Source organism: Chlamydotis macqueenii, chromosome 8 (genome assembly GCF_036417535.1).
Source record: "Chlamydotis macqueenii isolate bChlMac1 chromosome 8, bChlMac1.mat, whole genome shotgun sequence".
Classification (NCBI taxonomy): Eukaryota; Metazoa; Chordata; class Aves; order Otidiformes; family Otididae; genus Chlamydotis; species Chlamydotis macqueenii.
In genome coordinates, this window is record NC_141563.1 from 7,158,671 (window position 1) to 7,175,381 (window position 16,711).

At 41.4% G+C, this 16,711-nt stretch overlaps 1 protein-coding gene across 2 annotated transcripts; it reads left to right on the forward strand.

Moving 5' to 3' along the window:
* The first annotated feature begins 880 nt into the window (after nucleotides 1-880).
* Nucleotides 881-10,932, forward strand: F13B (coagulation factor XIII B chain). 2 transcript variants are annotated; one of them, XM_086753470.1, is made up of 12 exons: nucleotides 881-944; nucleotides 2,643-2,843; nucleotides 3,352-3,537; nucleotides 3,962-4,138; nucleotides 4,288-4,464; nucleotides 6,918-7,097; nucleotides 7,439-7,531; nucleotides 8,210-8,392; nucleotides 9,162-9,365; nucleotides 9,646-9,828; nucleotides 10,098-10,339; nucleotides 10,843-10,932. In XM_086753470.1, exons 1-11 carry the CDS (start codon nucleotides 881-883, stop codon nucleotides 10,307-10,309), a joined length of 1,860 nt encoding a protein of 619 aa, XP_086609596.1. In that variant the 3' UTR covers nucleotides 10,310-10,339; nucleotides 10,843-10,932. The 2 variants fall into 2 exon arrangements, with proteins under 2 accessions (XP_086609596.1, XP_086609597.1); XM_086753471.1 differs by having other exon boundaries at nucleotides 900-944; nucleotides 6,975-7,097.
* Nucleotides 10,933-16,711: the final 5,779 nt, after the last annotated feature.

Below are 16,711 nucleotides of genomic sequence, written 5' to 3' on the forward strand. Positions count from 1 at the left end.
AGAAATTCTAACCACATATTTTAAGGGAGGTGATTTGTGAGTGCTTTCTTCTTATCATGTGAGCTGTACATACAAGCATGCATCTCATCCAGGTGAATAGATGGTGCTCATCACAGCAGCTCCCTTAAATTCTGTTCTTGTGTCCTTAGGTCAAGGCCAAAAAAATGAAAACTGTAAAAATACACCCTCCTAGCCCCAAATTTAAAGATTATGCCTCCCAAGGATTGAATGTGGTGCTAAATCAACTGGTAGCCATTAGTCAGTTAAGTGATAATGATTATTAAGTGATAATGCATTGCAAATTATCTTCTAATTTGTTTTTTTTTAAAAAAAAAAAAAAAGACTCAAAAGGGGCTAGCTGTCTAGAGTAAAACCCGACAGACAGGTAATAATAGTCACTATGTCCTTAATATAAGAGCCTCCAGAAGCAATAATATATATAGAACGCAACCGACTGGTTAAATGGGGGTAGGCTGGAGGAGGGGGGAACTTTCTATTTCCTCTTATTTCAGCCAAGGTAAATAATCTGGTAACAGAATGCCCTTTAAACTTGGAACTTTAGGAGGTTCTGAGGGGGACAGTGTTCAATCAGCTTAAATTGTTTCATAAGCTTGCTGCCTGGTTTCACTGTAAAATGATAAATTCTGTCGTCTTTACTGATATAAAGTGTGCCAAATGGAAGTAGAATTCTGCAAGTCTGGTGTTCAGGGTATTTGGAGACCTAAAATAAATGAAAATAGTGTTTTCAGTGAAATAACTTGTTACAGAATACCGTGGACATTAAGGTCTTGGTGAATACCTTTGAAAATCCAGTTAATTATTTACAGAAGTAGAGAGTTTTCACTGGGGCTGGAAACTGTTGATGGAGACAGCAATCAAGATGAGATTTACACGCTGTTTTTTCTTCCTAGTTATGCTGTATTCAGGCAAACTCTTTGCAGAAGGTAACTACACTGAATTCTATTGTTAATAAATGTACATTGAATCTAGAACATGCGATCTAGGTAACTGAAGTGCAATGTCTTTCGTATCTTTACTGAGAGTAAATACTGCTTTTTAAGTAGAATTTTGTTGTGAGATGGCTGATGATCATGATTCGATTGTCGTTGTAGCTACAGATTCATATCAAAGCTGTAATACTGAAAGGTTCAGACTTTTATTCAGAATAAGTTTTTTTTTTTAATGTATTTGAGCTGTCTTGAGACATTTAAATAGAATTTTATTTTTACTATTAAAACATTTTTATATATTGAAGTGTCTTGGTGATTGAAGTGTTTTGGCTTACCACAAAGCAAAAGTGGAAGTTAAATGGAACCTGCAGAAGGTTCTGGGATGGTTCCGTATTTCCTACCCCTATTTTCGGTATTGCTTCAAATTCCCGGGTTTTTGTAGTTTACATCCCACTTGAACTGCAAGTTCACAAAGCTGTGGGCTGTATCTGAAGGTACAATCTCAATTAATTGAAAAGGTGTCCCTTTTTCGCATTTCTTTTTGTATCTGCTAATGTATGTTGAACTTCAATGTATTTGTGGCGACTACCTCTGTCTTCGCTAGGGTTTTGTCCTGATGCAAAGCAGTTGCAATTACACTGATACCCTTTGGAAAGTCAGGCAAAAGGTATGGAGGTAGCAACCATTTTTGCCTTTTAATTACTTAAAAATCTTAATTACTCTCAAGTTTGGGTTAGCTTTTTTAATATTTAGATGGGATACGGTGGCTGCGTGAGGAAGGGAATTTTAAAAAAAAAAAGAAAAATCTTGGCACACAGTAAATTCTAGTGATGTTACTGAGTAAAGGAGCAATGGTTTGTTATTTTGGTTTTAGTATGTGTAGGGTGAATGCAGCCGTGCCAACTTGTGGGAAAATTCTGCCAAATTATGATGGGATTCATAGGTGGTGATTCAGTTTTTATAACTTGGTACTTCAAGTTAAATTGCCTTGTAACGCCGTGAGAATTTTTGAGACTCAAAGGATAATTTTTTAAGAAAGCCAAACATAAGTATTGCTTTTTGGTTGGTTTTTTTTTAATAACATAATGTCATATTCAGCACAACTTTTAAAAGAAGTTTTCTCCTATTACTGTTTGGGTTTTTTAATTGCAGTTCTGCTTGTTCTTTCCTTAACCTTTATTTCCTCTGTCTTTTCCATTGCTTGTTCTTAAATTCCCTTTCTTGAGGAAGTTTGACTCCTATATTGCCTCCTGACAGTCTGTCATACTGTTCTGATAAGGTTTGCTGAATGAGGAGCTGTGGCATAGCTGATCTTGACACTGTTGCCACTGGATTCTGGATTTTAGAGCAGGCATCACTACGTTTATGCAACAAAGAGAGCTCATGCTTACATATTCTGGGCTAAATAGAGTCATATAAATGTGTCTTGCATCACTTTTGCCTAATTCACGTTAAGAAGTTTTATTCTACAGCTGATACTCCTGTGAATCTAAAGAACAAATGCTGATATAATTGTCATACATCTTAATTTCAGTGAGTCTTACAAGACCCTTCATGCCTGTAAGTATTGAGAATTTCCTTCACCTTGTTTGAAAGCCTGAATCAATCCAACTGACAGTAAATAAATTAGTGCAGAAAAACTTCATCTCTGGGCTGAGATTTTTAGTGAGAAAGATATTTATCTTTTTGCAGGTAAACCTTGTGATTTGCCGCACATAGAAAATGGGAAGATTGCCCAGTACTATTATAATTTCAAAAATCACTACTTCCCTATGCGTAAGGAAAAAAAACTTTCCTATTCTTGTATGATTGGTTACACAACTGAAACTGGGACTCAGGATGGAAGAATAACTTGTACAGCAAAAGGATGGTCTCCAGTGCCACGCTGCTACAGTGAGTTAGCTTTATTCACCTCATCATTGCTTCTAGCAGCAAACTCTTCTGGCTGGATTTCCTTTGATGCACAAGAACAGAAACGGCATAGCAGGAGGGATAAAATGTGTGAGTTAGGACACCAGGGTGAAATCAATCTTTTATGTATACAAGCTACAAATGTTTACGTATGGAATATTTTTACAATAATACATATTTTAAGGGCTTTTACCATGCATGTTTTTATAAGAAATCTAAGAAAGTTGGCCGGTTTCCTTATTTTGGGAAAACTAATAGACAGTTTCCTCTCAGGTGTGTATCTGCTAGAGCCTCCCTAGCTCTAGATTCCTTGGTTGTTGTTATTACCATCAATTTGATGTATTTGATGATTGTGGTAGAGTTTCTTCAGTAGGCCAAGAAAACAAGATTAGACCAGGATAGCTAAAAGCTCCCTTCTCTTGCTTATCACAGAACAAAAATATTCCATTAATTCTTTTTTTTTCTAACCAAGCTGTCTCCTTCCTTTTAGAAAACTGTAACAAGCCTCTTTTGGAAAATGGTGCTTTTTATGGTACAGAAACGTACTTCAAAATACAGGAGAAACTGCAGTACAAATGTCATGCAGGCTACCACACTCCAAGCGGCGGCACTGAAGATACAGTACAATGTGGGCCAGAAGGATGGTCCTCTCAGCCAAGCTGCATGAAAAAAGTTGGTAGGATTCTGCATTTCTCTCCTTTATAATCTGTCTTGTATACGTGTAATTCTGCTGTTCCCGTAAGGCCAAACTGTGTTATCATTTAAATTCTTCTAAAGAAGGTTGTCACCCTTACTTCTTGCAATTAAGTTGTCAGATTTCACATGCTGCTTGGTTTGTGGATCACTATAGATAAAATTATATGTAGAAGGAATCGGTATAAATGAAATCACATTATTTCAAATAAATCTATCACCATCCAAACTTTCTTCTCAAGAGAAGACTGGAATACCTGTGTAAACTATTGCATTTTTAATTACTCATTGCAAATATTTTTGCTAAAGGTAGGACCACTTTTAAGGTGTATCTAAAGAAAATTTTAGCTGAATAACTTGAAAAGAAAAGAGCAGTTAATATTGTGCATGTGCTTTATTTATTTAAGAGTCGTGTCAAGTACCCGATTTACCTCACGGCAGCTACTTCACAGCCCAACAAGAGCTTCGATTAAATGAAACACTGCTATACAAATGTGATGAGGGATATCTTACTGCGGGAGGAAACGCTACCGAAGAAGCAGTGTGTCTAACACATGGGTGGTCCCTTACTCCAAACTGCACTAGTACGTAGTGGGCTGGAAAAGAATTCTCTTTGAAATGTGATTTATTCTACAAATGAACAAAAATTTACAAAAAGGCTGGTTTTATAAGGTGTTGGGGGTGAGGGAAGCCTTCCTCAACTGGTATTCACTGCTGGGTGTTTTCTTCCTAGAAATAAGTTGCTCCACGTTGAGTGCAATGGCACACGGAGGTTTCTATCCTGTGAAGAAAATCTACGAAGAGGGAGATGTAGTTCACTTTTTCTGCGAGGAAAATTATTCAGTCAGTGAATTTGACTTAATTCAATGTTATTACTTTGGATGGCATCCAGACCCTCCATTGTGCGAAGGTACCTTTTTTTTTTTTTAATAGTTTTACTATATCAATTTCCTAGTGAAATACTAGCACCTGCTTTCACAAAATGCTTTATGAATACAAAATAAAAATATTTTGTATTCAATTATATTCAAAAATTTTGTATTCAATTTCTTTGTACCTGTTCACAGTCTAAATAGAAATCCAGTGGTAGCTGAAGGACATGGAGCCAAGGTAGCAGGGAGGGAGACAATGATAATAGGAAATAGTTTTTGTGAACTCTAACAATACAGCAGATATTGCCTCTTCTTCTTTTTTTTCTGTACATTATATCCTGGAGAAGCAGGAATCAACAATTCCAGGGAAGTTGTTCAGCCCAAGTGAAGCTCAAGTTCAACCATGTTCAGATTCCATGAAGATTTAATCCAGCATGTTTAATCCCACCTTAGGACAGGGAGCCTGAGAGGAATACAGAGCGGTTGTCCGATCAGCCAGGGATGAGGTTAGGAAAGCTAAGGCCCTGTCAGAATTAAATCTGGACAGGGACATCAAGGGCAACATGAAAAGCTTCTATAGGTATGATAAAAGGAAGACCAGGGAAAATGTGGGTCTTCTCTCAAAGGAAATGGGTGACCTGGAAAGCTGGGGAGGGACTTTTAACAAGGGCAGGTAGTGCTAGGACAAATGGTAATGGCTTTAAACTGAAAGAGGGTAGGTTTATATTAGACATAAGGAAGATATTCTTTACTGTGAGGGTGGTGGGGCACTGGAACAGGTTGCCCAGAGAAGCTGTGGATGCCCCATCCCTGGAAACATTCAAGACCAGGTCAGATGGGGCTCTGAGTAACATGATCTACTGGAAGGTGTCCCTGCACATGGCAGGAGAGTTGGAGCTACATGGCAATCCCAGGCACAAATCCAGGCTGGGTGGAGAATGGATCGAGAGCAGCCCTGAGGAGAAGGACTTGGGTGTGCTGGTGGACAAGAAGCTCAACATGAGCTGGCAATGCGCACTTGTGGCCCAGAAAGCCAACCGCATCCTGGGCTGCATCAAGAGGAGCGTGGCCAGCAGGTCGAGGGAGGGGATTCTGCCCCTCTGCTCTGCTCTGGTGAGACCCAACCTGCAGCACTGGGTCCAGTTCTGGAGCCCCCAGCATAAGAAGGACATGGACCAGTTGGAGAGGGTCCAGAGGAGGGCCACAAAGATGATAAAAGGGCTGGAGCACCTTTCCTGTGAGGCCAGGCTGAGAGAGCTGGGGCTGTTCAGCCTGGAGAAGAGAAGGCTCCGGGGAGACCTTAGAGCAGTCTTCCAGTGCCTAAAGGGGGCCTACAAGAAATATGGGGAGAGACTCTTCAGCAGGGCCTGTTGTGATAGGACAAGGGGTAATGGTTTTAAAATAGAGGGAGGTAGATTTAGATTGGATATTGTCGTAGTTCAGCCCTGATCAGGACCATGACAGATATTAAGAAAAAATGTTTTACACTGAGCATGGTAGAACATTGGCCCAGGTTGCCCAGAGAGGCGGTGGATGCCCCATCCCTGGAAACATTCCAGGCCAGGCTGGATGGGGCTCTGAGCAACCTGATCCGGTTGGAGATGTCCCTGCTTCTGGCAAGGGGGTTGGACTAGATGACCTTTGAAGGTCCCTTCCAATCCTAACCATCCTATGATTCTATGATCTTTAAGGTCCCTTCCAACCCAAACCATCCTCTGATTCTGTTACTTTTCAGAGTTTTATAGCCTCACCAAACTGTAGGTGTTTTCAGGAGAATGAACTAGAAGGGTTATCCTGAGGACAAGAACCACACCTTGAGCAATCGCTATCACTCACCCAATCACTGGGGGAGAACGGAGATTCTCAGAAAAGAAACTGAAAAGAATGAAAGGTCCGGTGAACCACATGAGATATATTATACAGCAGAAAACAGTGCAAATCAACATCTAGACTAGCTGAGAATTTACAATATTGTTCAACATACCTCGATAGTTGTGGGTCATTGTCTTATCTGGATATTATCCCCTTTATGAGGAGCTTCTGAGCTTTAGGAGATCTCACTGCCTGACGGTAACAGACTCTCTGCTTTATGTATGAGGGATGCCAAGTGTTGATGACAGAGTATGGGACGATCAATCATTTTTATTGATTAGATTTAATACATAAGCTGCTTTAAATATTGTATCCATGGAGGGTATGGGAAATCTCTGTTTCCTGAAGTCCTTTAAAGAACATTTTATTGACTTTTTGTGGTGAAATTATAAATTTGTTTATGGCAGTTCAATAGCATAATACCTCTATTTTATATTTGCTGAATGTAAAATCACTTTTTTGTTCAGGTCTCCCACTTTGTTAAGAAAATGGGAGTAAGCAATTACTCCGGATCGACCAAAAATGTCTTTTGAGTGACAGACTTGCGTGCTGTACAGTAGAATTAATTGTGTACATGGCTTTGATTAGTGAGAAAACAGTATGCATTTTTTATTTTCAGATGTAAAAGATAAATGTCCTCCACCACCGCTTCCTCCTCATGCCCATATCATCACAGCTAGAAGAACGCATCATAACGGAGACAAAGTTTGTATACAGTGTCAAAGAGGCTTTGAAATGAGAGGATCTGAGGAAATCCAGTGTGTAAAAGGAAAGTGGACGTCACCTCCTCTTTGTGTTGGTTAGTACTTTTGTGAAGACTGACAACTGAACAGAAATGATTCTTTGAGCAATGCCTTCATTTTCTGGAGAAGCCTCAGCTTCCACATCTGCGAAACTGTTTGTACTCTCCTCTGTAGAAATGCTGGAGAGGTAAAGTGCAGCATCGTTTGCAGGCAGTCCGCTGTTCACAGATGAAAAAGAAAGAACGAGCTAGATGAATTCACCTGACATCCTTGTGTAGTTCTTCTCCGGAATATTGATGTTATTACATCTTCCAACGCATCAGTGCCTGTCTGGTTTGGTATTTGAAACTGAGTTATTGCTGAGAAAACTGGTTCTATGTTTCTGCTGTGGTTGTAGGAACTACAGATACATGGGAATCTGAAGCACCGCCGTCACTGGAGGCAGATGCAGCAATAAGCACAAGCAGACCGTATCGCAATGAAGTTACGAGTAGGTGAACATTCCTTTTCTATTTAAAAGGGGCTTCAACACTCTCTAGTGCTATTATAGGCATTTTATGACTACTCTTTCTACTCGTTTGCTAGAGTACTGTTCCTGAGTCTTGAAAACGTTTGCATGTGCTGCAGATGTCAGCGTAGCAGTCTGACAGGCCATCGTTGCTCATCTCTAGCGATTATAAACGACACCGATAAGCCTGTGCTGTAGCTGTAATTTTATTTCATACATTAGCTCGTACCTTCAGTCATTCTGTTCCACTACTGCTAATGTCATCTGAACATGGAAATCCAGGAGTATTTTGCTGATCCTTTGATTAATAGGTCAATAGTGAGGTTTCTTTTGTTTATTTCGAACCACACATGGGCTAAATATTTTGAGAAACAAGTAAAGGCGATCTCCTCACAGATGAAGAACTGAGCTATATTGAGTGTAAACCAGTAAGAGTCAAGAGTGGACATAAATCAGGAGTGTAGAGGGAAATAAAATGCCTGTCTGCAATTCAATAAGGCAACTGTAGAGTTTCTGAAAACGAAATTTGGAAAACAAATTGTATTGGTTTATATTTTAATTGTATGTAAATTTTTGCTCGGTCTATTGCTAGTCTGATATTTTTGCCAGCGTTAACGTTGTTTTAAAGATCTAATTACCTGTCTCCCTACCTCGTATCAGAAATGCAGAAAAACTGTACCTCTCCACCTGTGATTAAAAATGGTGTTCTTCTTGGTCCGTTACTGACAAGTTACAAAAATGGTTCCTCAGTGGAATACGGTTGTCAGCGTTATCATTTTTTGGAAGGACCAAGCACTGTCTACTGTGAACAAGGAAACTGGACAGAACAACCCACTTGCTTAAGTAAGTCTTGGAATGAAAAGTACGTTTTGCCATACATAATGTAGAAAGGTAAAACTGGAAATAAATTCTAGATAATCCTTTCATGACCACCTTTTCTCTTTCGTTTGAGTTAATAAACATTCCAGAAACGTGAGGACGAACCAATCCTGCTAGGTGTCCTCTGGCCTGTTCTATCAAACACCCAATGAAATAGAGAAAGCAACCAACGTAATATTGACCTTGAATAACCTGAAAAAGCCCAGAGAAGAACACATAGCTTCAAAAGGCTTTTGGAATATCTCTACATTCTTTCACCAGTGACAAAACAAAGAAAAAAGCAAAGAAAGGGAATTGTCAAAACGCGCTTACAGTTCAAATTTACTCAGTATTAACTACTACTGTCCTCCAAGGGCTTATGAAACCCATCAGACAAATGTGACAGGTTAATTTTGATGGATGATAGTTTCAATTATTAAAAAGTTCTTCTTCAATGGTAAACCCAGGCTGCTGTATGTTTACAAACATTTGTAGAAGCCAGATTTTGTCAGAAGTGTATGTTTTTTGTCATTTACTGTTCCCAGTTTAGGCTTTTTTCACATATTATTTCTGTTACTTCAGCCCATTTCTTTCTATCTGCATTCTTTTTTAAATGCATACATAGTTCTTTTTCTTGCAAGACTCTAAACATTGTAGAACTATTGACTTAGATTTCTCTTTCTTGGTTCCTACAAAAGGGAGCTAAGAAATCACTTAAGATTGCTTTTTATTGAAGTACGCTTTTATTTCCTAGAACCATGCGCTCTCAATGTGACTGATATGAACAGCAACAACATCGAGTTGAAATGGAGACAGGCAGAATTAATTTTCCTACATGGTGATCTCGTGGAGTTTGAATGCAAACAGGGATACAATTTTCTCCAGACGACCATTCCGTCTCCTGGGAGGACACAGTGTAACCACGGCAGGCTGAAATATCCAAAATGCGTTATACAAGGTAAAACAATTTTTTTTTTTTTTTAATTGCCTGTTTAATTACTCCATCTCAGACCTATTTACAAACAATTTGCTTTGGCAGGGCAGGCCTAGAATCTGTTGTAAACAATAAGGGATTTCATATGGATAGAATCAAGCAGGAGATAGCGTTCCGATCCAAGACATAAAGAAATAGTAAGAAAATACACCGAGAGTTGACAGGCATCTAGTGCTGACAGGCATTTAAAGATTTGTTAGCTGCTTAAGAGGAAAGTTTCTCAAATGTTTTAACGTTATTCCAGCTCCTACAGAAAAATGCGGCGCTCCACCTTCTGTTGCGAATGGAGCTCCTACTCTCCCACCCCTCACCCAGTACGAGAGTGGGTCTTCCGTTCAGTACAGTTGCTCTGACTATCATTTTTTGCAAGGATCTGAGAGAATCTACTGTTCTGAAGGGCACTGGACTTCACCACCAGTTTGTATAGGTAAGTGTAATAAGATTAAGAAGCACTTGCTTCTCAGCTGCAGTTTTTTCCATTAGAGAGGAAAGTTTTAACAGAAGCAAACGTAAGCTTGTCTGGCTTTTTTTTTTTTCTTAAATAAGACATGCTTGCAGTATCCCAAAATACAGCGATTTCATGTTTATATATTGAGAAAAGGGGAAATAATCTACAGTTTTAGTGTAGACTAGTCAAAATGATGCGATTTCAAAAATAACTGATTTATTAAGACTGATTATTTTTCTCTCCTTTAGAGCCGTGTACTTTGTCAAAAAACGAAATGGAGAAAAGTAACGTGCTGCTGCAAGGGTACTATGAGAATCAAGTTTACTTTTACCATGGGGATTATGTTGGATTTTACTGTAAACCGAACCATTTTGGAGCAGAATCTGGTACAACTTTATTTCAAGTGCAGTGTAAGAGAGGGCAGCTGACGTATCCTAGATGTGTTGAAAGAGGAAAATAAGTGCGGGCTTCAGGAAAGCCTATAGGAAAGGTATGTACGGGTTCTTTATCCGGTGTTAACAGCTGAATTAAGATGGCCTCGTATTTTCAAGATCGCTACAGTTGACTTCAAGACATGGGTGTTCAGTGGCATTGTTGGGTCTGAGCTGAAGGAGGAGGGAAGTGAAAGTGCCTTGTGCGGTGTGTGGACTGGGAACGTAGCAGAAGAATGCAATAGTGGCATACGTGTGGAAAATGTAAGATGAAGGAGTTTTATAAGGCTTAAGTGATAAACTTGAGGATGCCTCACAATCTGGAGGACTTAAGCAAAGTGCCACGGCGAGAAGACGCTGAGCAAGTAGTGCCTTTTGTGAGGATGTTGGTGGTTTCGATAGCATGAGTGCTTTTGTGACTACAGAGTATAGCTAAACAGAGATCGAATTTTCATGCCCTTCAGTGTTGTGATGTTAAATGATATTAAACTCTAATGCTACAGAGAGAAAGGAGAGGTCTAATTTCTGTATGTCTTAACAGCACCCATGTCTCCTTTCACAGGTAAGAAGCCTCTAAAGGACAAGGCTTGAGGGAGACAAGAAAAGAAAGCAAGTATTAAAAAAAGAAAAATAAAATATTGTATTTAATGGACCTATGAAACCACTTACAACCTAAAAATATGAGAATTCTACTCGGTTGGCCCTGGGGGAGTGCGGGGGCTGCCCCAGAGCACTTGGGTCCCACCAGCCCCCGAGCCCCACAGCGCAGGAGGCGGCAGAGAAGCGGCACTGTGGGTGAGCATGGAGGTGGCTGGAGGAGGCAGGTGGTCCCCTGGATGTGGAAGCCCAGGGGCTGGAAGCAGCACGTGGATGGAGCCCAGTGCAGTCCTGTGTGGGTGAGAGGGAGCCGTGCTGGGCTGAGAGGACCCTCGGGGCACCCGCCGAGCTGGCCCCCATCCCCAGTGTCCCCCGGCTCTGCGCCAGGCACGTAGGGAGCATGAGGTCGGCTGGGCTTGCTGAGCCCGCTGTACCACACCTGCTGTGGGGAGAGGGGCGGTGGGTATGCTGAAGGTGCCCAAGGGTGCGGAAGCTGGTGGGGTGCCAGCACAGCCAGGGGTGCTGTACCTGCCAGTGGGGCCTGGGGTGCCACACCCAGTGTGGGTGCCCCCCCCCCAGTGTGGTGCCCCCCCCCCCCCCAGTGTGGGTGCCCAGGCTGCAGGGAAGGGCTGCTCCTGCCCCGGCAGTCGGCACAGGTTGGCTGAGCCTGGAAGAGAGAGAGGAGCCATGGCCGTGGCTCAGCTCTGCTCTTGTCCCCAGGAGTGTTCACGGGCCGCAGGGGTCAGGGTCGGTCCCTACCTTGGGGGTAGAAGGTTTCGGGGAGCACAAATGGCTGAGGCATCCAGGGTGCTGGGAGGGCCCAGGGGCGTCGTGGTGGGCACTACCGGGGTGGCTGCGCCATGGTCCCTTCTGTCTGTGGGTCGTTAAGGACTCTGGGGTCTCCAGGAGAGAATGCTGGGGCTCCCCGTGTTCCTCCCCACCCCACACAGCTGCAGATGGAAAACAGAGCAGGTGTCTTAAAAGGTGTCTACTGCCCATCGCCCAGCCAGGACGGCAACGTGGACAAGTTATCCTGTGAGCAATTAGCAGAAATCTCTGGATTGGTTGCCCTGGTCCTTGTGGCAGTGTTCCCCTTCCAGTCTCCAGCTGGGAATACCACACTGGGAAATTGCTGGCTGTGGATGGAGAGGGGCTTGTGGGAGATGGAGTCTCTTGGCCACAATGCTCCTGAAATCACAGAATCATCGAATCATCGAATCTTTAAGGTTGGAAAAGGCCTCCAAGATCATCAAGTCCAACCATCAACCCAACATGACCATGGCCACTAAACCATGTCCCAAAGTGCCACGTCTACACGTTCTTTGAACACCTCCAGGGACGGTGACTCCACCACTGCCCTGGGCAGCCTGTTCCAGCGCCTGACCACTCTGCCAGTAAAGAAGTGTTTCCTGATATCCACCCTAAACCTCCCCTGCTGTGACTTGGGGCCATTTCCTCTCGTCCTGTTGCTTGCTACTTGGGAGAAGAGATCTTGGCCGCAAAGCTCCTAAAATGGCTGAGTTGTTAAAAATTGTCAGCGTGAGGAGGAACAGGGCCAGCAGAGTTGCCAGCCTGGATTTTGAGTGAGCAAACATTTCGCTGTGTCATACCTGTGTCGTACCCATGGTTGGCTGCATCAGCCTAGAGTTTTGGAGCTCGGAGGGGAAATGGGCAGATGAAGTTTCCAAGCACTTTCTGGCCTGTGCTGTCGTTTGTTGAATATTTTCTATTCCCCCTTTTTGTGTTCTTGTCTCCGCCCAGGTTGCAGCGGGAGAAGGAGAGCAGGGTCCTGGCCTGGCCTGCAGCTCCCTCCCCGGCCGAAACGGCTTTTAGTGGAAAAAATGAACAGACAAGGACTCATTCCACAAACAAGAACAACCTCTCTGCCCCCGTCCCCCCAAAACACACCACTTTTCTTCCCCCATCCCACACCCACATCCCCGTTTCCCATCGCTCAGTGCTGACGTGTCTGTAAGTGCAGAGGTGGAAGGTAAATTCCCTTTGCATTCTGGTGGCTGTGACCAGTTTCTGTGCCTACAAATTATTCTCAGTGACCATGTTTCCTGGTTTTGTTTAGTGAAGGGGGGGGGCTACGGTGGCAGCTTTTGTAAGAAGCTGCTGGAAGTTTCCCCTTTGTTCAGTGGGCTCGGCCAGGCCTAGGGCGGACCCACTGCTGGCCAGGGCCGAGCCAGTTGGTAGCAGAATGTTCCTTGATAACGCCTCTGCGACAACGTATTTAAGAAGGAGGAAAAAAAAAAAAAAATTAAAAAGTGAAGAAGCAGCAGCATGGGCAGAGAGGGGGAGGCGCAAGCCTTGCAGGCCTCACCCTCTGGCCTCCCGCCGGGCAGCCAACTGGGCCTGACTCAGCCTGGCCCGGCTGAGGGAAGTGGAGAGGAGAGGAGATGTGAATGAGATGCTGAGAGGCGTCTGTCTGAGCCGATTGTGAAGGATTTCTTGTGAAAGGAACAGCTGCAGATGCCAGGGTCAGTGCAGAAGGAGGGGGAGTGGTGATGCTGCTCCTGACAAGAATTCCCCTGCAGCCCTGAGGTCCATATTATTATGACCATGTTTTTCTAACACTATAAATAACCTACTGTACTACCAGTTCATATAATTAATTCTATTGTGTCTGCAGATGAGGGTAAACAGGAGTATGAAACACACTTGACTATTCAGTTTTCAATCTAGTGTCTGTCCTGGTTCTGCCTAGGACAGAGTTAATTTTCACCTGAGCTGGGGGGAGAACCGGGGCTGGTGGCACCTGTGGCTGGGGACACAGCTGGGATAGGTCACTCATTAGCCAGCAGCTGGGGTCAGTTTGCCCAAATTAGCCCAAGGGTTGGTCCATCCCATGGGCCACCATGCTCCGTGTATAAGTGAGGAGGGTGCTGAGAGGAGCCTCCTGCCACGTGGGAAGAAACTGGGTGTGGAGATGTATCGTAAGTTATGGTACTGTATTTGTTTTCCATCACTGTTTTGTTTTCTTCAGTTATCTCTCTTAAATTTATTTTGTGTTTCATCTCAACCCACCTGTTTTTACTGCCTTTTGTTTGCTAATTCTTCCTTCTGTCCCACTGGAGGGTGGGGGAGTGAGACAGAGAGAGACCGTGTAGTCTGGTCTAATCTACAACGGTGTCGTAAGCACTGGATAAGCTTTAAAGCTTACAAATACGCTCAAGTACTACAGAAAATACTTCTCTTGTGCAATTGTTTTGTAGTTGCTTATTTACATTTGGTATTGGTTTTAATAATTTGTACCTGTGTTCTTACATTCCTATTTTTTTTCTTTTTTTTTCATAGCTCCAGAACTAATATTCCTAAATATTACTCTCTTCGGGCCTGATCCTGTGAACTCAGGTAAGAAACCTAATTCTCAGTAGTAAGTACTATGCTGTACAATGTGCTTCCAAGACTGAGACTGTAGTCTTCTGCACCAGCAAATTAAATAAAGGTTGTTGGAAGGTACCTAGTTTTCATGGAAATCAACGTGTTTATCTTTTCCTGTATTGTTCTATATGACTTTCACTTGTATTTAACCCTCAATGAAGTATTTCTATTTTTATTTACAAGCAATTTTCTAAGGGGTATTCCGCATAAGAAAAGAGGTATGATTTTAGTATGGTTACCTAATGCATTTCACCTTGTAAAATGCTAGCTTTAAGAATATTTTCACCTCATATAATTTTATTATAATAAATCGCAATTATTATGTTTAACATTTGATGATGTCAACTATCAAAGCTACAGTGACATCTTGTGGCATTTTTTTAAACTGTAGGTAAAGAAGCAGTTTTCTTGTAGTCCTGGTGCATCATTTTAAGACTATATCCTGATTTTTTAGGTATATCTTTTAGATACCATTTTTAAAATAGCATAAACATTAATTTCTACAGAACATTCAGAGGTGGTGATTAATCTGTTTAGACTCCAAAATACTTCCAAGTGACATCTTGATAATATCTTAGAAGAAATAACCACAGGCATATTATTTTGTAAAAATAGAAATTCTCAGTAATATACTTCATTTAAGAATCTTAGGGCACTTTTATAACCGTCAAGGTGTAAAAAGTTACCAGCCTTTAAAAATAAACAAAACCTTTTGGTTCCTAGGAACAATGAATTATGGCTGGAGCTGAGGTCTTGCCTTTCTTTGCTATCTAAGCCTAACTGCTTAAAGCCATGTTTTTTGATAGCTTTTTTTCCCCCTTATGAGTGGGCCTTAGCTAAGTTAAGTGAATGTATGTGCCAACAAGTACACATTTAAAAAAACAAACAAACAAACAAAAAAAACCAAAACCAAAAAAAACAACAAAAAACCTTGGTGCTGCTCATCTGTGTGCAGACTGTGAACTTATTTTAGATATCTAACACTGAAAAACTTGGTCAATAATCTGAAAATAAATACACGCAAATCTGTTTTATGTATTTTATTTGACAATGGTACAAATTAAATTTATCAGTATAATAAAATCTTGTTCTAGTAATTCTTTCACTGATACAGAAGGAAAAAAAAAAAAACAAACCAACCCAAACCAACTCCTTCCCCCTAACAAAGAAGCCAGTATTATGATGTGGATGAGTTGGCAGTTCAGTTCACATTTTAAAATTAAGGTAAACAACATCTGTGAGTGTTCACAATTCTAGTTGGTAACTGCACAGAACAGAAATTACAGACGACCAGTAAGTAAATGAAATGCAGTAAACTGCCACTGGGAAAGCTGCGTTTCTGGAAAGATCGTAGACCTGTTTGTTGTATAATACTTATCACTACAGCACAATAATTTAAAGCTACTTTTAACAATTGCAACAAAATTAAGCAGACTTTACATTGCCATTTTAAGATTTTGCCCTTTAAATCTTGCAAAGTACTAGGAAGACTTCACTGAACAGAAGCTAAATCCTTTAACACTGATAGAACAAGGCAAAACAATCCTCCGTTCCCCCAAAGACTCACACCCAGAATTAGCCCTGCTGTAAAGAACTCATCACGTTTTTCAACCACCTCTTGCTCAGCTAACTTATTACAAAAAATGATGAAATTAAACACGATTGGTGCAGATGCTATTTGTGTACTAGGCATTAGCTGTTATTCATTACCCAGAGATAACTTTGAACTAACAATCAATTAAAAGCTGATGCAGATGAAACTAAATCTACTTTGGATGCCAGATTTGATTCCTCTCTGTGATCAGGAAAATCAGTCTTTTGTTCTTTCCTCTGTACAACAAAAAAATTCTTTCACTCCAATGGGAAAGGTTTGTCCTGTCTATGTTAACACAATGATTCCAGAACTACACAGTCCCAGTCTAACAAAAGCCATTAATAGTAGCTCTGTTTCTTGCTATAGCTGAAGCCAGGGAATTCAGGGACTGAGAACAGTCCAGCCCTGCGAAATATTACCACCTTCAAATACTTTTTTTTTTTTTAATAATACTTTACCCATTCATTGCACACTTGAATTCTGTTGTCATAGCCACCAAAAACAGAGATAAAAGGAACCAACAAGTAAAGTAAGCATTCATTTGGAAGAGTAGTTAAAAAAAAAACCAGTAGACCTGTAATATTACAAAATGTACATTCTGTAACAAATGTAGAGCAGCTCGCTTTTACCAGGAATTGTAAATAAGACATTTTTAAGAAATGAGGGTTTTCTTGGGCACATTTTGGTAACACTGTACATGCAAAATACGAAAATAAAACTAAGTACTAAAGAGAGTATTAACGAGTAATATCCCATCCATTTCTTCTGGCTGCTTATATGAGTTTCCTATGTCATGTATTCATGTTTCTTACATTTCCAGCTACTCCGTTGTACCCGTCAGCTGCTTGCAGTG

Bases quoted from the DNA above. Each gene is read 5' to 3' on its own strand.
- F13B (XM_086753470.1), top strand. From the start codon at position 881: ATGAGATTTACACGCTGTTTTTTCTTCCTAGTTATGCTGTATTCAGGC. The intron at 4,465-6,917 runs GTACCTTTTTTT...TTTTATTTTCAG, and splicing joins AGACCCTCCATTGTGCGAAG to ATGTAAAAGATAAATGTCCT. The intron at 9,829-10,097 runs GTAAGTGTAATA...TCTCTCCTTTAG, and splicing joins TTCACCACCAGTTTGTATAG to AGCCGTGTACTTTGTCAAAA.